This window comes from Lepidochelys kempii, chromosome 13, assembly GCF_965140265.1.
Source record: "Lepidochelys kempii isolate rLepKem1 chromosome 13, rLepKem1.hap2, whole genome shotgun sequence".
NCBI classification, from domain to species: domain Eukaryota; kingdom Metazoa; phylum Chordata; order Testudines; family Cheloniidae; genus Lepidochelys; species Lepidochelys kempii.
In genome coordinates this window covers 407,144-434,153 of record NC_133268.1, presented here as the reverse complement: position 1 = coordinate 434,153, position 27,010 = coordinate 407,144, and the positions used below count along the sequence as shown (strand labels likewise).

The following is a 27,010-nucleotide window of genomic DNA, read 5'->3' as shown; positions in this document are numbered from 1 at the left end:
AGGGAAAAAGCCCAGAATAGCTACAGCTGAACAGCTCTCTGTGTGGACATTGTTATCCCATGCTGACAGTGGATCAAGCTAAATTACAGAAAGGTACTCCAGCCACCTGAATAAGTGAGGAATAGCTACTGGTTTTCATTCTACACCCTAGCTATTTCTCACTAGCTTCCCTGGGAACTCCCTGGGTAGACAAGCCATAAGGCAGGTGACCTGAGGAAACCGAGCACTGACACCTCCTGGGGAAGGGTCTGTTTCAATTTACTGCTCAAGCCGGTTAGTGTCAAACACGCACCACCACATTTTTCCTGCCAATTTTATTAAAAAGTCACGTCCTCTTGTTAACAGCACAGAAAGAAAAACGCTCCAGAACACAAACCATTCAAGACAGAGAGAACTGCTGCTCCAGGAACTTTGTTTTCTAAACAGTTTCTTCCTGCCCTCCCCAGGAAGCCCCAGAGGCTTTAAAGAGGCGCTGTGCATTCCCTTTTGCACTAGATATGATCCAGTCAGAGAAGCCACATGCCCTAACATGCAACACTGGTTAAAAACCTGCTCAGGACTCTCCACCTGAGTTTCCACAAAAGCATCCAGTGCTGCTACTAAAATGTTTGGAAACTTATAAAAATGTAGGAGTCCTCTCAGCACTGCCTCCCCGACCTGCGACAGAACCCAACCTAACCAGCAATCAAATGGAGTCGCAAAGCTCCAGCGGAGTGTCGAGACCCTGCCCCCCACCAGGTAGCCTGCTGTACCCAATTCTGGGAGGGGGAGCTGCCCGCAGACTGGGGTTTCTGTGGCTGGGCTGTTGATAAAGTTACAGTAGTCCACTGCCCCAAAACAAAAAGAAAACTTGTGTCACATGTAACAAACTTCTTGTAAATTTGGCTGCTGGGTCCAGGAGAATTGACAAAGCCTTTTAATTCCCTGGCCTGAGTAGGAAGTTCTGGGGTTTGGGTTTGCCATTGTACCTAGAACAAAAGCTGGAAAGCTCCTCACTCCTTGGTATGGCCAGCAGATCCTTGCTGGCCTCACTAAGCCAGGAAGTCTTAGTCCCTGCCGTGGGAGTTCGACACTGCACTCACTGCCCAGCTTTACCTGGGGGTCAAGTCTTGCTTCTGCTCCATGAGTTTAGCTGCTACAGCACCACCAGGGAGCCTTCCCCACATCTGGCTTATATGGTTTTTTTTTTTAAAACCACACACAAATACTGCTCACCCAAACCTCAGAAGGTCTAACCACTAGCCCCCCAACCCAGAACCATCCTAGAGTTCACACCCCTGCAAAGAGAGGCTTGTAAGAGGGAAGGGAATCAGTCTCAGAAAAACCCAGGTCAAGAAGCCACTTTGTTCTGATAAGCTCCTTGGGAAATTCACTCCGATCACTTGACTACAGAATGCAAGCATGGTGTAACATGCTGTGCAAACATTACTGCAATGGCAACCACCAAGAGCGGGAAATGCAGCTGGTCTGCAATAGCAGCAACTTCCATCGAGGCCAAAATTCAACTACCCACAGAAGCTTCTGAACTCCTTTGTCACTGACAGAGCAGAGCTCTCGTCTCCAAAGACAGCTAACCCAAATCAAGGGGAAGAGGGGCACTAGCCACACACTCAACAGCAATCCTACTGGAGTGAGTGCTCTAGCCACTGTGGAGGCAGAAGTGGCCTAGGGACTGCGAAGAACCCAGAAAGGGAGAGGACATGCATCTTCAAGGGCATTTGCCCTGGGTCTAGGACAAAAGACTCTTAAACAGCTACAAGTATGGTAATGGCGAAGGGAAGGGAAATGGGCTCTGCAGCTGGATGTTAATAGTGTCGCTGGTAGGAGCCCATGGGTTGCGGGGCTGAGGGTCCTGCTCGCCCTTGGGCCACTGTCTGGCTCACCAGGTGGGAGAGAGCAGGGCCACTCTGGATTAGGGTGTCCAAGGCTTTCTGCACACTGGGGTTGTCAAAGTTGATACCTGAAGAGGATACGGGCCTCTGAACAGCTATGTTGCTAGGGGTAGGCAGACGATTTTGGTGCTGACCATAATGTACCTGGGTTGGCTGAGATGCTCCAGGTCTTGGGCCTGTGTTCCTTGTGGAGCCTGGGAGGACAGGAAGCTGGGTTCCAGGGACCTGTGATCTCTGCTGAGATTGGTTTAAGCTTGCAGCACTGAGCTGCACTGCCCGAGCTTGATTGCTGGCTACATTAGCATAGTTTTGGTTCTGAGTGCCACCTGAAGCAGCTGTGGAAGCTGCAGAGCTGCTGTTTGCTACAGCAGCTGCTGCCGCTGCAGCCGCAGCCCCACTGTTGAAGAGGCTGAGGATTTTTGCCTGCAGCTCCTGTTGGGGGTTAGTGGAGGACACTGTAGCAGAGGTGGCAGAGGCCAGGGGCTGAGTGCTCTGATGAGTTTGAGAGCTTGGAAGGCTGGCCTGGCTAGTCATAGACGATCCCGAAGGCGCCCCAAGAGACTGTCTCGACAATGGAGCTGGAAAGAGAAAGGAAGAGGGTGAATTCTCTGCAGGCCCATCTGAACAGGCATCGTAGAGGAGTCCTGATGGGTATAGTTACCAAGCCACGCAAGTCAGCTACTGCCCTATCCTCTAAACAGGTGGGACTGAACTGCTCTGGGTGAGTGGGAGGGAAGCAGAACACAGGCCATGTCACTTACAGAACCGTCTCCATTCACGTGACAATTTGGCGTATCCCTGCAATCTCTCAGAGAGAATCTAACACCCCAGGGAGCTCCCTGAATGATTAGAACAGCCTCAATACTCTAAGGCTATGTCTATGTTGAGAGCATCTACTGTGAAGGGAGAGCTGGCATGTTAGACTGGCAATGCACTCCTCATGGGGGCGCAGCTGTACCTTCAAAGCTGCGCTTTCTGCCACTGTCGTGAAGCCACCTCCCACAAGCAAAACAAGCTACACAGGGAATAGCACAGTTTTGCCAGTGTAACTGTGCCCACATTAGAGGGTTCTGTTGGCAGAGCTCAGTCCTTCAGGAATCATACCTTCGCCCCCCGCCCAACCAACAGTTGAACCAGCAAAGTCTGGTAGTGTAGACATGGCCTAACAAACGTCTCTGCCTCAAAGGCCTGTTAAGGTACACAGCATTGGAGTGAATGTGACTGATAACTTACCCTGCAGAGAGTCAGTACTTCCTCTAAGTTGTCGTTCCTTCCGGTCTCTCAGGTAATTAATGACTTTATCGGTCTCTTCAGCAGTCAGATAGCGGTTGTCTGCCAGCAGGTTCAAGAGACTCTGGATCCCTGGCGGATGGCTCCCCCTGACACCTTCTTCTATGGGTGGTGGGCGTTCGCGTTCCTGCAGAATTGCTTCATCTGCCATCTTGGCAGCCTGCCTGGCTATTTCTTCACGCTCCTTCTCCCGGGTCTCGGTCTTGTAGCGTTCATAATTCCTTGCCACCAGTACCATGGCATCAGCTTGGGGCATGTTGCGATGTTCTGCACAAAGAGAGGCTTTAACTATTTGGACCCCACTGATTTTAGGTGCAAATATTAGGTGCTCCTTCTGCTGACCTGGATCAGCAGGAAATCAGAGTGAACAGGCAGGAGCAACTCTTAGTATCCAAGCTTGGGTGTGGAACATTTTCCAGCGCTACTAGCTACACCCGTGGTTCTCAACCAGGGTTCACCGAGGTCTTCCAAGGGGTACTTCAACTCGTCTAGAGAGTTGCCTAGTTTTACAATAAGCTACATAAAAAGCACTGGTGTAGTCAGTACAAACTAAAATTTCATACAGTGACTTGTTTGTACTGCTCTATATACGATACACTGAAATGTAAGTACAATATTCATATTCCAATTGATTTATTTCATAATTATATGGTAAACGTGAGAAAGTCAGCCATTTTTCAGTAATAGCGTGCTGTAACACTTGTATTTAAGTCTGATTTTGTAAGCAAGTAGTTTTTCAGTGAGGTGAAACTTGGAGGTATGCAAGACAAATCACACTCCTGAAAGGGGTACAGTAGTCTGGAAAGGTTGAGAAGCACTGTGCTAGAGGACTTTGCCTCCAAATGGATTGGGAAGCCACTAGCAAGTAACACCCTAGTTGAGAAGCCCAGCCCCCTTCTCTGCAGCTGCTGAGCACTGCATGGGGGGAAACTTTCATATTAGCCTGACTAGCTGGAGTTTGATACCTAAGATGATCTTCCTCAAAACTCCCCTATAGGTAGGAAGAAAGCAGCTCTCTTCCTTACATTGCATATAAATACACCAGTGCCAAGGGACCGTCTCTGCTGCTTCACCCCAGCTCCCCTGAATAGCCCCAAGTACCTGCCTCTCTTCTGCTGCTACTTAGAGCTTTCCCAAACAGCAGCAGAATACCACTGACCTGATTCTTCTCACCTTCCTTGCTCCCACAGGTTCTAACAAAAACAGTGGGAAAAGCCACAATGGTGGATCTCACTCTGCTGATTCCAGGTTAAATAGTTAAAGCTCTGAGCAGCAGCAGTACTGCAGCAATAAGCAGAAAAAAATCTTTCAAGCTGCTTGATAAGACCATAAAACAACACAGAGTACAAGCGCGACGGTTTCCTTTGGGGGCACCTTCGAGGAGGTTGTGGCCATTCATTCGGTCTCACAAGAAGAAAGGTGAATGGACTAGGGCAGAGATCTAAGAATTGGCAAACTCTCTGAATAATACTTGCAGAGAAGGACTTCAGCATCTAAAGAAAAGCTGCCCAGAGCTTCACACCAGAAATACTGGGATTTGCAGACAGAGCACTGAGCCATACTGCTCTTTTCCCTCACAGGGGGAAATCTGGGTTCACTCTAACATTGTTTCATACGGGCATTGGGTCATTAATAGCTATTTATGTCACAGCAAGGAAGCGTTTTGTCTTGAGTGGTTTTCCGCTTGAGGGAAGAATCTCTGAGACAGCATTGGAAGTGCTTCCAGCATTTCAGAGTGATCTGAACCAGCAGACCATTGTGGCCTCTGTACCTTGTGGTGTGCCAAACATGATGTTAACAGTGCAGGAGCGGTGAACTTGGTGCTGCTGTGTGATGACAATGGCAAAAGGAGACCCTCCTCTGCCTACGTCCTCCAGGGCCTGAGTCAGTGACATTTCTGTGTTGAGGAAGATCAGATCCACCACCATGCCCAGATCCCTCACCTTCCGCCCCACTGACTCGGCATATTCCCTACACAAAGCAAAGGCAGTGCACGTTATAATATGCCAGCAATGTACAGAAACCCTCGTGTGTTCACTTTCATCACCTCCAGGCTCATTTTTTGCATCCGTTTAACTCTGTTCAAAACTGAATTTAAGTTAAACCAATGATGCAACTTCTGCATGTGCACAAGGCCTAGAGAGCAGATGGCCCAGCAGCCTCCAGAAGAGCAGATACCGGGTCCACCTACATTCAGTGTCTTTGGACAACAGGCACTGGAAGCCTGTTGACATCTGCATGCACCAAAAACCATATTAAGCGCAACCAACAATTGGGAGTATGGGTCGATTACTGATCAGAGAGGAACTGGAATCTGCCTGCCTGGAGGGCTAGTTTTGTAGATCTCCCTTAGTTGTGTAGTCATGCTTTTAGCTCAAAAGAAGTGACTAAGTTAGCATGAACCATTGATCAACAAGCTATAGAAAAGAACACAAATGCTTCAGAACCCAAGATTTACAATCCAGTCTCAGCCCTTCAGATTCATACATTTTAAGGCCAGGAGGAACCATTAGAACATCTTAGTCTGACATCCTGTATATCAGAGGCTAGAGAATTTCACTCAGTTCCCCCCGTTCTGAGCCAAATAACTTGTATACTACTAAAGCATCTTCCAGAAAGGCATCCAGTCTTGAAAACATCAAGCGATGGAGAATCCACCCCTTCCTTTGGGAGTTTTGTTCCCACGGTTAATCAATTTGCGCCTTATTTCCAATTTGAATTAGTCTGGCTTCATCTTCCAGCCACCGTCTTTTGTTCCACAGAGGTGCCGCACACAGAGGTGCCGCACTCTCCCTGTTCACTACTCCCGTTTACACAACCAAAGGTTGGCACAGCTCTGACACACACCAGGAGCTCATGCTGGGTTGTTTGTCCATTAGCACACCTAGACCCTTGTCAGAGTCAGGAAGCAGTCCCCATTCTGCAGGTGTGGCCTGTATTCTTTGTTCCTGTGTGTATCCCTTACATTTGGCTGTATTAAAATACATTTTGTTTGAGTGCTCCCAGCTTACCAAGTGATGCAGACTGCTCTGCATAACTGTCCTGTCATTATTACTTACCATTCTGCCAATCTTTTCATAATCTACAGAAATTTTATATTTACTTCCCAGATCATTAATGAAAATGTCAACTAGCATTAGGCCTCCTACAGCTGCCTTCAGAACCCCACTAGAAACAGCCCCATTTGATTATGATTACCCACTGACAAATACTTTTTGGGATCGGTCAGCCAGTTTTAAATCCATTTAATGTGTGCCCTTATTACTACTGCATGGTGCTAATTTTTAATCATTAATAAATAATTCAATTAATAATGACGAGAAGAGTAAGCACAGGCCATTTCAGGTGGCCCTGTATCAATGAAGTACCAGGCTGTTACAGGAAGCGTGTGGGGGTAACCCAGAGTAATATATTTTCAAGGCCAAAATACTTAGTTTTCCCTACCCCAACAAAGAGAGAATATCTGCTATCAAGAGAATTAAAGAAACTGATTGCAACGCTCTTAAATGCTCAAAAGCTACTCTCCCGCATAGCAGCTACAAGGGAAACTGCCCTGAAAATCCAGAGAAATTTTAATTCCAAGCAAATAGTGTCCCTCTATTCAGAGGATCACAACTGGTCACAGCGACTAGCTTCTTACTTTGTCTGTTTATTGACCACTATCACAGAACAGTCCACAGGCCTCTCTGAATCAAAGCGCCTCTTGATTTCCTCAAAGTACTGCCGGTACAGCTCCTCCCTGCGTCGCTCCTCGCGTTTCAGACGCTCTGAAAGAAAGCCAGCCATGGAAATGGAGGAAGTGAATAATTCCACTCTAGCTGCTCAGAGTTATTAGCTACACACCACCAGCCTGCCCAACTCCCAAAACAATACAGTTTCAAGAGATCTGTTGCACTACTCATTTCAGGGCTGGATGCAACCTTCCACCATCTTCAGGTGGTAGAATATAAAAACCTGTCTATAACAATGCTATTCTTGTTAAAAAAACATAGGGCGGGGGGGGAGGGGGGAGCGAGGAGAGAAGGGAGTTTAGGGAGAGGAAGAAAACTGACCTTCTGCACTCAAGGGGGCTCTGTCAAAGTGTTCTCTGTAACGGTCATATGGGTCATCCTTCCTCCGGTAATAGTCTTCCAGGCGAAGGTAACGGTCATAAGCATCATCTCTTCTGCAAAGCAAATGATTCACAGCCTGTTGCATGTTCAGAAGTGAAAATTCCAGGCACCAACATCATCCCCAACTTTTCCCAATGTAATGCATGTGAACACTCTTCCAAGTTAATCGTTAAAATACGTACCTGGCTATCCTTCAGACGGCCAAACTATCACAATCTGTGTGAGGACCAACAGGCCCCAATTTAGTACCATCATCACAAGAGAGGCAGCAAATCACTAGAGCTCCGATCCAGTAGTATAAGATACCTGTACACGGGGTCCCGTGGCTCCCTCACATCCCGATATCGATCATACACAGGATCCCGTGGGTCACGCAGGTCTCGAATATCCCGAGGGTCTCGTAAGTCTCTAGGGTCCCTGATGTCCCGGGGCTCTCGCAGATCTCTAGGGTCCCTGATGTCCCGGGGCTCTCGCAGATCTCTAGGGTCCCTGTGGTCTCTAGCATCTCTGGGATCACGTACGTCTCTCCCTCGAATATCTCGAGCATCTCTGGAATCTCGGCCATTTCTACCATCCCTTGGCTCTCTTCGTGGGCTCCCTCGAATAGGAGAGCGATCACGTCTCGCATCTCGGCCATCCCCATACGCATATGGCTCTCTGAGGAAAGTACGAGGGAAATGCCATTAGACAAAAAACACGAGCACTATCAGCCCTAGACCTCTTACCTGGGGTGGCCACAAAAACCCTTTTGCTCAGCAGCTGAATCCTCCCCTCCTATTCCCCATCAAAACAAGAGCAGCAAGACATGTCCAAAGAGTTGTGTCAAGGCATTGTGAAAAGGTTTCTTATTCAAATGCCTTGCACAGCCCAGCAAGCTCCAGAAAACACCCTATCTGGACCACCACTAGAACTGCAGGATGTTTGTGCAAGACAAGGGCAGGCAGCTAAGAAACCATCGCTCAAAGATGTCACGCCTCACAGCCAGTGAGGAATTTTCAAGCAAAACATTTGTTTTTCAGACAACTGGTACACAGAACCCCAGGTGCCATGTCCTCCCATCCACTAGGATACTGTAGTTAAATGTCACAGGGACCATTCAATTCACTGAATCGAAAAAGAAGAGCAGAATCCCTGAAAAAATTCCATCAATATTGTCACGTTTACGAAAATGTGTGTTGTGATCATGAAGACCATATGGCTGGATTCTGTACAGTGAAGAGATGTTCCCTGAAGGAAATCAGTGTGACTGCACAATGCCCTCTGTTAGGACAGTACTAACCAAGCCAGGTCTGTATCACCAGCAGGATCAGGATTCCCAATGGTACCTGAATGTCTCCTCTCACTCAGGCTTTTAATTGTAGTACAGCAGCATGCCATCTTCAGTCAGAAGTACACAGAAAGAGAGGTGAAAGATTGCATGCTTCTCTTTTCCAAAACAGAATTTGTTTTCCAAATAATGCTCTGCTTTCCAGATCTAGCATAGCCTTCAATTCACTCTAAGCCATAAACATATAGTACGCCTTAGGAATGGAAGTGCTGAGCTTCAGGCAGAGCAGTATGTACTCTCACATGGCTAACATCTGCAGGACACTTACAACGGTGAGAAGAGAAACACCTGGTTAAAAATCTCAATAAAATACTTCCTTTCAACACTTGCAATTGCTAAATTCCCCTTGGCTAACTAGCCTAGTTCCTGAAGCAAGTACGGAACATGCTATTCATTACTATCATGCTTTCACAGCAAGACGAAGGCAAGTCCCTCCTGTAAGTTCTACATTGCTGACAGTTTCATTTCGGAATCAGTTGGAGAGTGAGTATCAGGATTAGCCAGCTAGAGGTTCAGGCTTCAATACCATGTTGATGGATACCTACCAAACCCAGCTGATGATTACTTTCCTATGCCCCTCTTCTCTGACCAGTGAGAAAGTTATGTGGATTCCATGTGATAACTGATAGTTGGACACCCACCATACACAGTATTCCCTGTGGTCTTTATTTATAAACCAGATACAGTGTGTATCCTGTAACATGAACTATCGTTTTACCCACAGGTAATATATAGAGTGTTTTCCAGTGATCAGAATGTATCTGCCCCAGGGAGACTGCATCCCTGGGATATATGAGAAGATGCACCATATTTGAACATGATCTATAGTGTAACCATCCTCAGTATCAGGGAAACAGTTTCCCCTCCCGCTTTATACAGACAGGATATAAAGCATATCCTCACCTACGATGTGTAGTGTAATCACACACTAGATTAGGGATACACACAGTATTCCCCACTCATTCTGCAGTATAACTAGAGGAAATACATCCTGTATTCTCATCTGTAATCTGCAGTGAAACCAGAATAGATACCACTGCATCCACCTGGAATTTACAGTACAGTCAGACACAGGGATACAGAGTATCCCATATCCTGCTGTAAGCCATAGGCTAGAATACAATACAAGACTGCAATGTAATTGCATTGTATATGGTATTAATTCCCACTCTGTTTACCTAAACAGATATACAGGCCACATCCATCCATTATCTGGAGTGAGACATCATGAACAAGGATGCACAACAGCTGTTTGCCCTCAGTGATGCAAACAATCACACATAGCATCAGCTGCTGCTTGCTCAGACACTCCTGTTCACCTGATGTCCAAGGCATTGGCCTCTGCAAACCTGCTTGCACTCCTGTGGCATCAGCCTCCGCTTGCGCTCCTGCGGTGTTGCCTGATGCCCACAGCATCAGCCCCCGCAAATCTGCTTGCACTACTGTGCCGTCGTCCGAAACCCAATGCCCAGCGGCATCGGCCTGTGTTCGCGTATGCTCCTGCCCCATCGCTTGAAACGCAATGCTCAGCGGCATTGGCCTGTGTTCGCGTATGCTCCGGCGCCATCGCTTGAACCCCAATGCCCAGCGGCATCGGCCTGTGCTCGCACACGCTGCTGTGGCATCACCAGTACCCTGATGCCCAGTGATTCCGGCCTCTGCTCTCACATGCTCCTGTAGCATTGCCCAGAGGCAGCAGCCTGTACTTGCATGCTCCTGCAGTGTTGCAGCGGGCTCTATAAATCCACTTGTGCTCTGCAGTATAAATGCAGCAAATTTACAGTATCTGTCTGCATTCTGTATCCCCAGACATTCAGGATTTACATGGGAAACCCCATACACTTCTTACTCCTTCTGTGAGGTCCAGGAAGGAATGTATTCACCCAAGATCTCTAGTGTAACTGAAGATAGTCACAAACAGGGACACACAGTATCTGCTGGGACACCCCTGTAACTGGACACAGCCATAAACAGTAGCCGGCTGTGGCCCACTGTATCTGTATGTACAGGAACATGGGATATCTACTGACACAGACATGATACAATTTGCAGTGTAGCTGTGAAACATGGATGCTTGAGACTGGTTACATGTAGTGTTTACATAGTTCTCAGTAGTAACATGGACATTTCTCTATGTATACAGCTCTGTAGTATATTCAGAGAAGCAGCATACTGTGTCAGAATGTAACTGCAGTGTTCACCCACGCTCCATAGTAAAACATGGACATTATTCAGGAGTCTCCTCCTGCAATGTAGTTAATTCATGTGTCTCTTAATCTGCTGTGTGACTGCACAAGAAGAGCGACACACAGGGACTGTACACATTGGATCTATTTATTAGGGGAGGGATGCATGGGAAAAGTAGGCAGATGCCCAGTATCCCCAATGTAACTGTACAGAGAAGGATGACGATATGATACAAGTGTACATGCAGAAAGGGAAGTTCTCTCCCTGTAGTGTGCGTTGTCTGCATAATCATTTTCCAGGCTCATGTCAGCACTGGAAGCCTTCGACATCAGAAGATGTAAAGTGCTGGTATTCTGTGTTGCACAGCATGGCGAATGCTATATACCCATTGTATTCTCTATAGACGCCTTGTTTCCCTGACACTTAAGAGTCAGGAACAAACAGCAGTCCTTCCCCAACAAATTTCACACAACCTATGCTGCAAAATGCAGCATCCAGTTGTAGTCACAGCAGCAAACACAAGGTTTCCCTCGTGCCTCCTGAGCTGTTAGAATCAGAGAGGCCCTCCGCACATGGAAGGGACGGTCACATTCTGACTGTTCACTCGAGTGTCTCCATTCTGCTGGGGAGGTGGTGGTGAGGGAAGAAAACTAGACATTTAGCAGAGGAAGGAGGGCTCATACCCTAAAGCCTGACCTTCCTAGTATAACTCACTGCTTCCAGGTACTTTACCTTCGTGATGGGCTGGACCTTGATGAAGCCTTATTCATATTTCTTCTTTCCGCTGCTTTATTAATATCTGAAAAGAATAATCAACCCATCTGTTCAATGCTATGGAACAAAAAAAAGATCGTCAGCACATTTTAAATTAAAGCAATAAAAGTTCAAAGACAGCCATATGGTGCAAGGAAATCCATTCAGCCAAGAGGCATTGTCACTTTAATTATTTTTATTAAAATTAAGATAGTACAATGCAATGGGTTGGTCATGGATTACTGTGATTTCCAGCTAAAAGAAGTGGACAGTTTGTATGAAATTCTATCCCTTTATCATGTTTAGGCCCATGTCCAGACTCCTTGTCCCATAAGAGACCACCACCTCTTTCTCCTGTAGTCTGTGGACCAACAGCATGCAGCTCCATGGATTCCAGGAGAAAAAGTAAAGAGTCAGACAATCCTTCGTGAATGGAAAGCTGTTGGCTAGTACACTTCATCTCAAAATTCAAAGCCAGTCCTGTTCGATGGAGGATGCTGCCATCCTTCTGGAAAAGAACCCAAGGGCTCTCAAAAACAAGTTCAACTGACTTCCAGGGGACTGTTGTGACATCAAATTGCACAATCTCCACCACTCAGGCAGAAGGATCCAAAGGACTTGAAGTAAAAACTACCCCATGAAGTGAACTTCATGCAGTCATAACACCATCAGGTCGATGTGATGCAAATAAATGCAACAGATCAGACATCTGAAAATTGTTAACGTCTGAGTAACTGCACAGAAAATGTTCCTTGAAATGTTCAGAGTGGAACACACAAGAGAACTAGGGAGCCACAAGGCTGTAACCAATTCAAGAACACAAGTTCAGCCACAATGGATGATTAATATTAGCCTGGAGAGAAATTATGAAAACATCCATGGTAGTAGAGAGATGATGCGGTTATTATCTGAATGTGGGCAAGAACAAAACCACCCCAGAGTAATGGTTGGTTTAGGATGTTTTGTTCTCAGTTATGAGAACCTTTAAAAAAAGAAAATCACCTAAATGCTACATGTATCACTTGTTTGAGGATTTAACAGTGTAACTAACTGTAATGATTAGGGATTTAAATAATGCATAGCTTTCAATTTTCCTGCAATTGAAAACAAAAAAACAAAAACAAAGAACAAGGCATGTAGAGTTCTATAAGCAGAAACTTGGTGGCTTTACTAATCTACCTTAATTTCCCAAGCTTTTAATGCTGAATTTTAGTTAAAATTAAAACAAAGATGCTAGTTTCAATTTTCATTCTTACTTTAAACAAGAAGGGATGTGTTCTCTCTTTTGGCAGTGAATGAAAAGGCAAATACCATTTGTGCATTAAGTAGTGGTACCCCAAGAAACAAGTGGCATAAAAATTCACAGGATATTATTTGAGACAGATACACTAGGTTCAGAAATGGATGGGTGTTTTGTCTATTTAACGTAGCAACTTTCTACCATATTTACCTTTAGATATGCTGGACATTTATTCTCTGAACAGATCTATTTATCAAGGAGACAATTAAAGGAGTTTCAGTGTATTTGTGAAAGTATTTTAGTGCAATGCAAAAATGGGGTTAAACTGTTTGGTTTTATGTGTTCATGACATTCAGCTTTAGCACACAGAAAATGTACATCTAATGTAGTTCTGTTTTCACTGCATTTTGACTTTTCACTGCAGAATATTCTTTTACCAGATGTAACCCTTTAAGTGCAACACTATCTGCTTCCTTGGTTTAAGATTTTAGAAGTCTTCAAACTGGACATACATTTAAAGGATTCGTCTCTTCTGAAAAATGGACAGTTTTCAAGAACACTTTATTTAGTGCCATCAGCATTTACAGATTAAATATTTGACATTTACAAAACATCTTTTAAAAAAAATCTCTTGTTTTGGAAGATTTTCACAGATTTTAAGGCCAGAAGGAACCGTTGTGATCATCTTGTCTGACCGTACGCACAGCACAGGCCATAGGATGTTCTTGGCTTAATTTCTGCTTTCAAATACAATAGCTGTGGTTGCATAGCATGTTTTTCTAAAATGTATCTTGTTTTAAAAATTTCCAGTGATGAAGGGTCCACCACACCCTTTGTTAAATTGTGTCAATGGTTAATTACTCTTGCTGTTACAAATTTGCACCTTATTTCTAGTCTGAATTTGTCTAGTTTCATCTTCCAGCCAATGATCTTGTTATATCTTTGTCTGCTAGACTGCAGAGCCCTCTATCAAATTTCTGTTCCCTGTGTAGGTGTATTTACAAACTGTGGTGATCACCCCTTGACCTTCTCTTTAAGCTAAGTAGAAGGAGTTCTTTGGGCCTTACCAAAAGGCACGTTTTCCAAGCCTTTCATCATCTCCTGGCTCTTCTCTAAACCTTCTCCATCATCTAAACTGTGGACACCAGAACTGTACAAAGTATTCCAGTACTGGTCAGACCAATGCTGAATATAGAGATAATATTAACCTCCAACTCCTATGTAACATTTCCCTAAACACTGCATTAGCCCTTTTAGCCACAGCATCACACTGGGAGCTCATGTTCATCTGATTATCCATGACTCCCAAGACTTTTACAGAGTCACTGCTTCCCAGGATAGAGACCCCCATCCTGTAAGTACAGCTTTAATTCCTTGTTCCTCGATGACCTTACATTTGGCTGTATTGAAACACATTGTTTGCTTGTGCCCAGTTTACCAAGCAATCCGGATCACTCCATATCAGTGACCCATCCTCAATTATATCACTCCCCAAATTTTCGCAGAGGACACAAACTATCAATAAGAATTTTATATTTTATTCCAGATCACTGATATAAATATTAAATAGCATAGGGCCTAGAACTGATACCTGTGGGACACCATTATAAAACACATCCACTCAACGATCATGCCCCATTTACAATTATGTTTTGAGGCCTATTGGTTTGAGGCCTACCCAGTTTTGAATTCATTTCATGTGTACCATATTCATTTTATATTGTTCTAGTTTCTTACTAAAATTGCTGTGCGGAACCAAGTCAAACACCTTTCAGAAGTCTATTACATAAACACTACTGCATTTATCAACCAAACTTGTAATCTCATAAAAAAATCAAACTAGTTTGACAACCTTCCATAAACTCATACTGATTGGCATTAATTGGATTGCCTTCCTTTAATTTGGTATATTCAAATGTTGTATCAACTGTTCTATTATTTTGCCTGGATCAGTGTCAGCTGACAAGTTTATAATTAGTCTGGTCATCCCAATTACCCTTTTTAAATATTGGCACAGCATTATCTTCCTTCCAGTCTTCTGGAACCTCACTAGCTCTCCAAGACATCAAAAAATCAACATTAATGGTCCAAAGAGCTCCTCAGCCATGCAAGTTATCCATATCCCCCAATTCAAAAGCGTCTAACCTTAAGGAGGATGTTAAACAGCAGCTACTAGCTACAATGGAAAGTATTTCTTTATCATATATATAATAATGATTATATCTGGCTTTTCCCCCCAAATACAGAACAGAAATATTTATTGAACATTGAACTGACTTTTTTGCATAACTGACAATTCTACCATTTCCATTTAGAAATGGGCCAATACCACTGTCAGGGTTCCTTTCACTCCTAATATACTTCAACTTCTCCTTACTGTCCTTAACTCTGCTGGCCAGAGAGTCTTCTTGTATTCTCTTGCTTCCTTCACCAATTTTAATTCACATTTTTCTGTTTAAAATTCTCTCTCCAGTTGACTTGATTATATTGTTTTCTGCTTTGTGAAACTAGCCTTTGTAAAGTACCAAAATACTTGTCATGATCACGGTCACCTAAGCAACCACAGTAACTGTTAGTTAAGTGATCAGTTCCCTTTACCTATCAAGATGAGGTCTAACATACAATAACAAAGGATTTAAAAAATGAAATTCAGTAAAGGCCAGCGAACACTCGGGATTTTTTGTTTAGGACCAACTACCTGTTATGAAGTGCTTTACATATGCTTATAGTGCCATTTAAATACTAAAAACTAATATATAAAAATAAATTTGGAGAAAGATCAAGATATCAAAAGGGAGCAGAGTAGTTGTTGTACCACACACAAGACTAGAACAAAGAACTAAAAAAAAAAAAAGAAGAAGAAAAAACAGTGCCTAATACAAATTTAGACTAATATTCAAGGCAGGTTTCACACAATGGTCTTTCCATAGATCTTTAAAAGAAAAAGCCTTCTTTCTACCCAAATGCATGCTGGCGTCAGTATGAGTAGCATGGAGCAGTTTTCCTTACCTAATCTATACCCTTTAAAAAGGCGACCCTTCTCACCGTCCAGAGCGGCCTGGACGTCTTCTAGACGTTCATACTGCACGAACCCATAGCCATGGAACATGCTGAGGGCTGGAAAAATTAATAGCAGGGCAAGACCAGTTACAACTAAGGGACAGTACTACCACATGCAGGCCATTATATAAACCCCACAGGGCTGAACAAGCAAAGGGACTTTACCCAAGAACATCTATCCAAGCTTAACAAGCACACTCAAATAAGTTAACCAGGACCAAAATGAAGGAGAATTTACAAAAATTGGAAAATAATGTTGCTAAGGCAATTATGAAATGCTATATAACAGCCCAACTTCTTCGGACAAGACAGTGACCAAAAGGCACTAAAGTGACCAAGATCCAATTAAGAGAATACAAGAGCCCTAGAAAGGATAGACTTGTTTGGTATAGTACCATACTTCAAACCCAAAAGAATAAAAGAGAAACTGCCATAACTCTAACATACCTTAGGCTTCAGTTGTACTAAAGGAAGTTAGTTTTCAGGGACAATGCAGATAAAGAAAAATGTCACTAAAGGTCACTTTTTTCACTGTCATCCTTCTTATCATCAGATGTGGCATGAAAATTAAGTTTCTGACTATGATTTCCCAGCCATAACAAAATAAAATACTAACCCCTGATTTTGCCATATTTTGAAAATATCTCTTCCATTTCTTCACGGGTCATGTGGTCTGTGGGCAAATTGCCGACAAAAAGTCTTCTCTCTAAATCCTGTGGATTGGTGCTGTTAGTGAAGTCGCTCTGTTTGATGCTATTGCTCATGCGTCCTCGAGCCATTTTGTTTTCGTTCCAAATGCAACTCTTCGCAAAAAAGAAAAATGGCCATGCATATCATTTCACATCCATGACAATTACAATTACATTGGAACAAGGTTAAAGTTAACATGTTTGCATACTTGGTCTGCCTTAAGCAATCTGTATTCAAGAGAAATCCTTATACAGATGATTTGGAAGTTTGGCAGAAAACTCTCTCTTACGTTGTGTTGGGTTTGATCTTTCTGTTCTGCTCAAAGGAAATTACCGGCCTAAACTCTTAATTTTAAATCGATGATCGATCATTCTAAGGATATGTTTTCATTAGTTCAATTCCAAACTAAGGAATAATTAAAGAAAACAGTAATTTTATATAGGAACATCCTAATCAGTAAATCTAATTAGCAAGTAACTACCTTAGGCTTCTCTACAGGGCCCACTGCTGCAGCATTGAAGCATTCAGTACATTGGTAAAAAATACTAATTAAATAGATAAACAGGAAATAGACATCTTGACCATAGCAATGTAAAATGAGACAATAGAACAGCAATGGCATGAATGAAAAAAGATTTTCAAAAATCTACAGTGAAATAATTAAAAAAAAGTAAGTGAATTACTTAACCGAAATATATAAAGTAGAATGATCTAATAAGTGAAAATCTGATCTTCCATTCATACCAACACTGAGGTTCATTTCCTATGTCCCAATCTGCTTCCCCAGCAAAAAGTCTTCTCCTTCTGAAGCCGGGTCTACACTAGGGAATTTTTTACAAAAACTCCTCACTTATGCATCTCCACCAGTAATTTCAACAGTAGAATTTTATAAACATTCTTTACTGTACACAAATCTAGAGATACCAGCAACATTTCCTGGGGGCTGTGATACATTGGCCTAATTTTGGTTTTTGGGTTTAGTGTGTGGGTCAGAGTGGATTAATTTAAATCACCAAGTGGAGAGCTCAATTTTAATCAACTGCTCCGTTCGTACAGGGGTTATTTTCTAAAAAGTGCACTTGCATTGGTTGGTATAATCATTAAAACATGTTGATTTACAATTAAAAGAACCTTTACACTAAATTTTGTATACCTTCTTGCTACCTAGGTGGGTATACTATAACAACAGACATTTAAGCAATTATGAAGCTTAATATTTTCAGAATCTTAATTGTACATTTTTAGCATGTTAGAAAATGGTGATATATTGTTTATTTACTAGATAATTAACTTTTTGCATGTAATTTGTGTCCGGGTGCATTAGAATAACTGGAATTTAATTAAAAGCACAAAACAGCATATAAAATTTATGTTATTAAACAAAGCAAGCCCTTAATACAGTATAACCTATTGTGCCGTATTTATAAGCCTTGACCTCAAAAGTTAAGTTTCCCCCGATTCTCTTTTTATATAAAAAAAGCAGCTTTAACTCCAAGTTTTTGATAGCTTGGTTTTTGATAGATTTATTTCATAAATAAAAAATACATATGCTGAATCTAAATGTTTTAAGAGGTTATAATAAGTTTAGGCCATAACACATTGTATTAATTCCAGATTTCATTTTAAACAAGTTTAATTTTTAAAAGGAAAAATTATAATTTAAACAAACTCAAAAATCCAATAAATTAAAAAAATAGGATTTTTTTAAATTTTCAAATAAAATTGTGGAATTTTATCCAGCCTGGTGGGGGTGCTGGGTGGTGTTGGAGGCCTGTGATATACAGAAGGTCAGACTACATGATCTGGTGGTCCCTTCTGGCATTAAACTCTTTGACTCTAAGAGATACTGAAACCATCACAGCTAACATATAGGCAGGGTTTAAAGCTTTAGGATAAAAAAAAAAAAAAAAAAAAAAAAAAAAAATCAATAAAACCCTAAAGTTCATCCCCAGGAATGATGAGCGGGGTTTTTGCTGGGGTGAGAGGGTTTTTTTTGTTTTTTGTTTTGTTTGTGGGGGAGAATTAAGAAATTACTTGGGAAAACAATTTTGAACACACCAATAAAATCCTTTTATACTTAGGTTATGAGTCACAGTTTGACTACTCCCGCAACCACAAATCCTAATTACAATCAGTGTAGTTTTCTTTTAAGACTAGCCTCTGGATAAGCAAATTAAGTAAGACTCCTTAAAAGATAAAATGGCTTTGCACTGGTTTTTCTAGTCCCACATAATTATGCAAGAAAAAAAATGGCACTCTCTGTCACATAACCACTCCAGGATTTGTAATATCAGGCGACCTTCTCTGAAGGTCATTCACACCTATGTTCATAATAAGTTTGAAAGGCTGGTAACAGTATTTGTTTCACTTACACATTTAAAAGAGAACTGCAAAGGGAAAAATGTGCTTGCGCCAATTTTTGCTTCTTTAGAATGTATAAAGAACACCTGAAAGGGTTGTTTATTTACCTTCAATATCCGAAATGCCACATCTTATGCACCCTGTCTTTACAGGAAGACTAGCTTAGTGTTGACACTCATCAGTTGAAGAGGTAGATGGTGTGAATATTTAATGAGTTTTTCTTGTAACTGTTTCCAGGAGTTTTAAACAAACAGGTGTAAAACAAGAGTTTTAAATAGTCAAAGTAAAAATCCTTTCCCCCTAGTCAACTGTCCAAGTTTCAGTCCCTTGAGATGTCATAACCCTACTAATCTCCAGGTGTCCACAGTCCCATAGCAAAAACAGGCTGGAAAAGATCTTGATTTCGAATATAAAAATCACTTAGAAAATGTTTTAGATGAAAAAGCCTGTTTTCAACATCATAAAGAAGCAAAAAAAGGACATACTTTTCCTTTTTCAGGTAACCTTTGAAATCTGCACACCTCATGTGTCAAACTCTACTTTAAAAAGTAGTTAGTAGAGGGTTTGAATGTGAGATTTACTGTTCCCAGCCCGTCTTCTCTTCTTAGTTGAAGACATGAGTAAGGTCAGTTTCTTAATATTGAGACCATCAGAGTCATGTCCCAGCTGCAGGGATACTGCTTCAGGAAAATGAATGATTTCCCCATTCAGCTTCCTTCTAAGAATCCAACTAAGGGAGGCTAAGGAAGGAGAGTCTCAGTAGTTAGTGGAAGTAGTCCCAGTGCTGATAGGGGGAACAAGCACAGGTCACTGGAAAAGAAAGCTTAAAAAAAAAAACCTCAGAGTGGCAGTGCACTGAACCCAATCCTCTACTAGAGAGTGGAAACTTGTCTATGATATACTGGCAGAAAGTAAATAGCAGGAATCTGATTCTACCCTAGGAAAAGCAGCTCTTCCTCCAGACACGTGGCTTTGGGTCAGACAAGTCAAAGGAGGAAAGGAGCAGGTGGGAAGAAAGCTGAATGGGACAACTTCACTCTCCTAGAGCACTGTACTCAGCTGTTTCTGTTCTACTGGTGGGATGAGTAAACACATCATACCCTTCCTTCCTCATTCCCCCCCCCAACTTTTTTTTTTGTTTGCCCCTGCCTTTAGCCAGAGAGCAGTAAATGTTAGAAATGGCAAATCTCTCTAATCCGATTACAAAATTAAGAGTTTAGCATTTCACAACCACTTTCACACTTTTTGGCCTAGTGAGAGGAGAAAGTTGGATACTGATACCATACTCTATATCATTGAAACAACATATGCAAGTTTGTAAAAGCACAGCTACAAAAAACTACTAGACACCAACTGGCTGCAGGACCATAGCTAGAGGTAGCCATAAAAGTTAATAGTGATGGCGGCCTCAGGGCAGGCTAATGCCAGGTAAGAAGTCAAGCTCATCCTTCACCATCTTTTTAATTGTCCCGAATGTGGGAAAAGAATGCTGCATTTGCTAACAAAGTGCCACCCCCCCGACCTTGCTAGAGGCTCCAGGTTTCCTATGAGGCCTTAAGCTAGTAGGTTTCAGAGTAACAGCCATGTTAGTCTGTATTCGCAAAAAGAAAAGGAGGACTTGTGGCACCTTAGAGACTAACCAATTTATTTGAGCATGAGCTTTCGTGAGCTACAGCTCACTTCATCGCATGCATACTGTGGTCTTCTGCAGTTTCCACAGTATGCATGCAATGAAGTGAGCTGTAGCTCACGAAAGCTCATGCTCAAATAAATTGATTAGTCTCTAAGGTGCCACAAGTCCTCCTTTTCTTTAAGCTAGTAGGTAGCTTAAATTTGAAGTTCCATTCAATTAATCCCTGGGAGGGATCTCCTATCCAAAGCCTCCTGGCTGTTGCAGGGATTGGGGAGAAGGTCTCTGTTAGGCTACGTTTACACTAGCACTTTTGTCAGTAAAACTTATGCCCCTCAGGAACGTGAAAACCACACACTCCTGCCCCATGAAAGTTGCACCGACAGAAGTGCCAGTGTGAACAGCACTATGCTGGCGGGAGACGCTCTCCCATCCGCACAGAGAGGCTACGCAGGAGGCCTTAAGGCAGCACGGCTGCAGCAGCTGTGCCACGGTAAGGTGTCTAGTGTAGTCACAGCCGCAGTCTAACCCTTCCTACGCTCTTTTCTGGTGCTCTCCTCACCTGCGAGCAATGCCAGTGTCTTTGGCTGTGCTCCTGCTCATGGCTTTTCCAAGCAGCACAGTGTAAGACACAAATTTGACATTTTCACTGCTGCCACAGGATTCGCAACATCTGCATTGAAACTGACCAAAAGCTTATTAAATTCATGCTGCTTTGCAAAGCTCTGAGGAGCAGAGGTCATGGAGCTGCCTTTTGCATGCAAAGGCCACAACTGCGTTAAACGAACGCAATTGTACTAAAGCAACTGAAAACCATAGGAAGGCTTCGTTATACTAATCACATTCAGTCTGCACAAGGAAGTCTTTCCCCCTCCCAAGGCAAAAGAACTAGAAAGCTTTTTAAAAGTCAAAACAAATGGCACAGCAATTAATTGGGAAGTTTTTATTTGCTAAAAAAAAGTTTCCCTCTTTGCTACTAAGCCTGTCCCTGCCCACGAGAGGATTCAGGAGCAAGAGTAGTGATCCTGAAGCGTTACCCATGTTTAGCCAAGTGCAAAGCCCGTGATGAACCCGCGTGGATAAAACGCTTGAGCACCACGGAACAGTTTCACATCAGCGGGGGGGCGATGGAGAGAGACTCAGCAGAGCAGGAAGCAGTGCGGTGAGTGAAGAAAAATTAACACATTTCCCCGAAAGTTTATTTTTAAAGACAGACTTTTATTCAGATGTCCACATGCGCGTGCAGAGTCCCACGCGCCGCCGTCTCGCAGGGCGGCGCTCGGCGCGGTAAGCACGGGGTCCGGCGCCGTCGTCTCCCGGACAGCGGCCCGGGCCCGGGCCCGCCGCCCTGCCCGCTCCGCCGGGGGCGCGCGGCCCAGCTCCGGCCCGCGGGGGCGGCCGGGCTCCTCCGTCCGCTCGCGGACCCCGCGGCCCGGCCCGAGCCGCTCCGACAAGGCGCCTCCGGCCGCCCGGCCCAGCCCCGGCTTCGGCCACGCGCGAGCGGCGGCCCAGAGACGGGGCCGCGCCGCGGGGGGAGCCCGGCGAGCCGCCCCGCGCCCGCTGTGAGGCGGAAGCCCAAGGAGGCGGCCGGGCCTTCGCCAGGCCCCGGGGCGACGCCGCCAGGCCCGGCGCGAGCGGAGGCCCCAGGCCCGGCCCCGGCCCCTCTCCCCGCCCCCGGCACTTACCGTCGCTCCGGAGCCCGCTCTCCGCCTCAGGCCGCCGCCCAGCTCCGCCGCGAGGACAAAGGCGCCAACCGACCCGCCCAACCGCCACCGCACCGCACGGCGAGGCGCTGCGCTGCGCTGCCGTGCCGGAAGGGGGGGTCGCTGCGACAGCCCCGCGATTTACGGCAGGCCCCAGAGACGGTCACGTGCCGCGTCCGCCATGACAGGAGAGGCAGCGTCGTGGGGGCAGCGACGAAATGGCGACCTGCTCCAGATCCCAGCGTGCAACGCGGCAACTCCCGTGCTGCCGGGCGAGCCCCGGTGCATGCTGGGGGCACTTGGAGTCGCCGCGACGTGCTCTCAGCCCCGCCCCCTTCCTCACAGGGTCCCTTTCCCCCCCAGCCTGCCCCCCCGCGCCCCTTTTCTTCCCCCCGCCCCCTCCCAGGCCCCCTCACACCCCCTCTTCTCCCCCAGCCTGCCCTGCCCCGCCCCTCCCAGGCCCACGCCCCTTTCCTCCCCCAGGCGGCCCCCCCCGCGCCCCTTTTCTTCCCCCCGCCCCCTCCCAGGGCCCCACGCCCCTCCCAGGCCCCCTCACACCCCCTCTTCTCCCCCAGCCTGCCCCGCCCCTCCCAGGCCCACGCCCCTTTCCTCCCCCAGGCGGCCCCCCCCGCGCCCCTTTTCTTCCCCCTGCCCCCTCCCAGGGCCCCCGCACCCCCTTCCCCCCCAGCCCGCCCCCACCCCTCCCAGGCCCCCTCACACCCCCTCTTCCCACCCAGCCTGCCCTGCCCCTCCCCTCCCAGGCCCACGCCCCTTTCCTCCCCCAGCCTGCCCCCTCCGCGGCCCCCCCGCACCCCTTTTCTTCCCCCCGCCCCCTCCCAGGGCCCCCCATCATAGGGCCTAATCACATCAGCCACACTATAAGAGGCTCGTTCACCTGCACATCCACCAATGTGATCTATGCCATCATGTGCCCGCAATGCCCCTCTGCCATGGACATTGGTCAAGCTGGACAGTCTCTACGTAAAAGAATAAATGGACACAAATCAGACGTCAAGAATTATAACATTCATAAACCAGTTGGAGAACACTTCCATCTCTCTGGTCACTCGATTACAGACCTAAAAGTTGCAATTCTTCAACAAAAAAACTTCAAAACCAGACTCCAACGAGAGACTGCTGAATTGGAATTAATTTGCAAACTGGATACAATTAGAATCATAGAATATCAGGGTTGGAAGGGACCTCAGGAGGTCATCTAGTCCAACCCCCTGCTCAAAGCAGGACCAATCCCCAACTAAATCATCCCTGCCAGGGCTTTGTCAAGCCTGACCTTAAAAATATCTAAAGAAGGAGATTCCACCACCTCCCCAGGTAACGCATTCCAGTGTTTCACCACCCTCCTAGTGAAAAAGTTTTTCCTAATATCCAACCTAAACCTCCCCCACTGCAACTTGAGACCATTACTCCTCATTCTGTCATCTGCTACCACTGAGAACAGTCTAGAGCCATCCTCTCTGGAACCCCTTTTCAGGTAGTTGAAAGCAGCTATCAAATCCCCCCTCATTCTTCTCTTCTGCAGACTAAACAATCCCAGTTCCCTCAGCCTCTCCTCATAAGTCATGTGTTCCAGGCCCCTAATCATTTTTGTTGCCCTCCGCTGGACGTTTTCCAATTTTTCCACATCCTTCTTGTAGTGTGGGGCCCAAAACTAGACACAGTACTCCAGATGAGGCCTCACCAGTGTCGAATAGAGGGGAACGATCATGTTGCTCGATCTCCTGGCAATGCCCCTACATATACATCCCAAAATGCCATTGGCCTTCTTGGCAACAAGGGCACACTGCTGACTCATATCCAGCTTCTCATCCACTGTCACCCCTAGGTCCTTTTCTGCAGAACTGCTGCCTAGCCATTCGGTCCCTAGTCTGTAGCGGTACATGGGGTTCTTCCGTCCTAAGTGCAGAACTCTGCACTTGTCCTTGTTGAACCTCATCAGATTTCTTTTGGCCCAATCCTCTAATTTGTCTAGGTCCCTCTATATCCTATCCCTACCCTCCAGCGTATCTACCTCTTCTCCCAGTTTAGTGTAATCTGCAAACTTGCTGAGGGTGCAATCCACACCATCCTCCGGATCATTTATGAAGATATTGAACAAAACCGGCCTCAGGACCGACCCTTGGGGCACTCCACTTGATACCAGCTGCCAACTAGACATGGAGCCATTCATCATTACCCGTTGAGCCCGACAGTCTAGCCAACTTTCTATCCACCTTATAGTCCATTCATCCAGCCCGTACTTCTTTAACTTGCTGGCAAGAATACCGTGGGAGACCGTGTCAAAAGCTTTGCTAAAGTCAAGGAACAACACGTCCACCGCTTTCCCCTCATCCACAGAGCCAGTTATCTCATCATAGAAGGCAATTAAATAGTTAGGCATGACTTGCCCTTGGTGAATCCATGCTGACTGTTCCTGATCACTTTCCTCTCCTCTAAGTGCTTCAGAATTGATTCCTTGAGGACCTGCTCCCTGATTTTTCCAGGGACTGAGGTGAGGCTGACTGGCCTGTAGTTCCCAGGATCCTCCTCCTTCCCTTTTTTAAAGATGGGCACTACATTAGCCTTTTTCCAGTCATCCAGGACTTTCCGGATTGCCATGAGTTTTCAAAGATAATGGCCAATGGCTCTGCAATCACATCCGCCAACTCCTTTAGCACTCTCGGATGCAGCGCATCTGGCCCCATGGACTTGTGCACGTCCAGCTTTTCTAAATAGTCCCGAACCACTTCTTTCTCCACAGAGGGCTGGTCACCTCCTCCCATGCTGTGCTGCCCAGTGCAGTAGTCTGGGAGCTGACCTTGTTCGTGAAGACAGAGGCAAAAAAAGCATTGAGTACATTAGCTTTTTCCACATCCTCTGTCACTAGGTTGCCTCCCTCATTCAGTAAGGGGCCCACACTTTCCTTGACTTTCTTCTTGTTGCTAACATACCTGAAGAAACCCTTCTTGTTACTCTTAACATCTCTTGCTAGCTGCAACTCCAGGTGTGATTTGGCCTTCCTGATTTCATTCCTGCATGCCCGAGCAATATTTTTATACTCTTCCCTGGTCATTTGTCCAATCTTCCACTTCTTGTAAGCTTCTTTTTTGTGTTCAGGATCAGCAAGGATTTCACTGTTAAGGCAAGCTGGTCGCCTGCCATATTGACTATTCTTTCTACACATCGGGATGGTTTGTCCCTGTAACCTCAATAAGGATTCTTTAAAATACAGCCAGCTCTCCTGGACTCCTTTTCCCCTCATGTTATTCTCCCAGGGGATCCTGCCCATCAGTTCCCTGAGGGAGTCAAAGTCTGCTTTTCTGAAGTCCAGGGTCCGTATTCTGCTGCTCTCCTTTCTTCCCTGTATCAGGATCCTGAACTCGACCATCTCATGGTCACTCTCTCTCAGGTTCCCATCCACTTTAGCTTCCCCTACTAATTCTTCCCAGTTTGTGAGCAGCAGGTTAAGAAGAGCTCTGCCCCTATTTGGTTCCTCCAGCACTTGCAGCAGGAAATTGTCCCCTACCCTTTTAACTTAGGCTTGAATAGAGACTGGGAGTGGATGGGTCATTACACAAAGTAAAACTATTTCCCCATGTTTATTTCCCCACCCCACCCCCCAGTTCCTCAGACGTTCTTGTCAACTGCTGGAAATGATTATCACTACAAAAGTTCCCCCTCCCCCCCCCGCCCGCTCTCCTGCTGGTAATAGCTCACCTTACCTGATCACTCTGGTTACAGTGTGTGTGGTAACACCCGTTGTTTCATGTTCTCTGTGTATATAAATCTCCCCAGTGTATTTTCCACTGAATGCATTCGATGAAGTGAGCTGTAGCTCACGAAAGCTTATGCTCATATAAATTTGTTAGTCTCTAAGGTGCCACAAGTACTCCTTTTCTTTTTAAAAAAGCAAGCGTGTTTGTGAGATAGTCACGGAGCAGCTGAAACTTCCAGTGGCCACTAGATGGTGCCACAAGACCCTAAATCTTCAGAGCGGGAACCAGCATGGTCAGCCGGGGACTTGCCTAGCCTGGTTAACTGGGAATCTTGGCCCCTGCTGCGGGCCCTTCACGCTGCTCTGGGGTAGGAACCGCCTAGCGCAGACGCACACAGGGGTGTGCTGAGGCAAGAGGGGGAGGTGGGAGGGTCTCATAGGCTAAGATTGTCCACAGGGCTACTCTAACATGCTCCTAGTGCTACGCCAGCCCTACAGCAATCCAAAATGTGCAGATGCAGCTGAAAGCCCCCCTTACTCCCAAATGTGCCCAGAGTCAGGACCTCAGTCTGCATTTGGCAACATCACCACTCCCAAGGGTTTGAGCATCATGAGCCAGGCTCCAAACAGTCATGAAACTAGCTTGTTACTAATACTTGCTGGGTCCTTTTTCTGTGGTACCTGGTGCGAAAGCCTTTCAGGGGCCTATTTTCAAGCTTTACTAAGTGAACAGGATGGTCAGGATAAGTTCCTTTATTGTAAATGGAAGCAGAGATTCTGCCACCATCACCTGACTCCAGGAGCTGGGGCTTTTAGGAAAAGACCAGCTCTCATGAGAGTCATGATAATGTTGTGTGAACTAGTTAGAGACACATGAGCCTCCTTTATGGAATCTGTGTGGGACGGTCGGTAACCCTACGTAAGGGGACTCTTGGCCGCTTACTAAAACTCAGTGGGTTTTGTTTTGTTTTTTTGGTTGGCTAGCTCCCAGTACCAAGAGAAAGGGGAAGGGTCAATGGGAAATCAGGACCCTGAGACAGAGAGTCGCCAGGG

General features: G+C 45.4%; 1 protein-coding gene across 5 annotated transcripts; it reads right to left on the bottom strand.

The window, feature by feature from the left end:
* Positions 1-299: 299 nt before the first annotated feature.
* NCOA5 (nuclear receptor coactivator 5) lies at positions 300-22,401 on the bottom strand. 5 transcript variants are annotated; one of them, XM_073309671.1, is made up of 10 exons: positions 22,228-22,311; positions 16,478-16,664; positions 15,811-15,918; positions 11,541-11,607; positions 7,601-7,951; positions 7,235-7,347; positions 6,823-6,949; positions 4,954-5,153; positions 3,126-3,449; positions 300-2,470 (listed from the first exon to the last, which is right to left on the bottom strand). In XM_073309671.1, exons 2-10 carry the CDS (start codon positions 16,638-16,640, stop codon positions 1,806-1,808), a joined length of 2,118 nt encoding a protein of 705 aa, XP_073165772.1. In that variant the 5' UTR covers positions 16,641-16,664; positions 22,228-22,311; the 3' UTR covers positions 300-1,805. The 5 variants fall into 5 exon arrangements, with proteins under 5 accessions (XP_073165772.1, XP_073165773.1, XP_073165775.1 ...); XM_073309672.1 differs by lacking the exon at positions 22,228-22,311 and adding an exon at positions 21,759-22,005; XM_073309674.1 differs by lacking the exons at positions 15,811-15,918; positions 22,228-22,311 and adding an exon at positions 13,012-13,047 and having other exon boundaries at positions 16,478-16,514.
* Between the last annotated feature and the right edge of the window lie 4,609 nt (positions 22,402-27,010).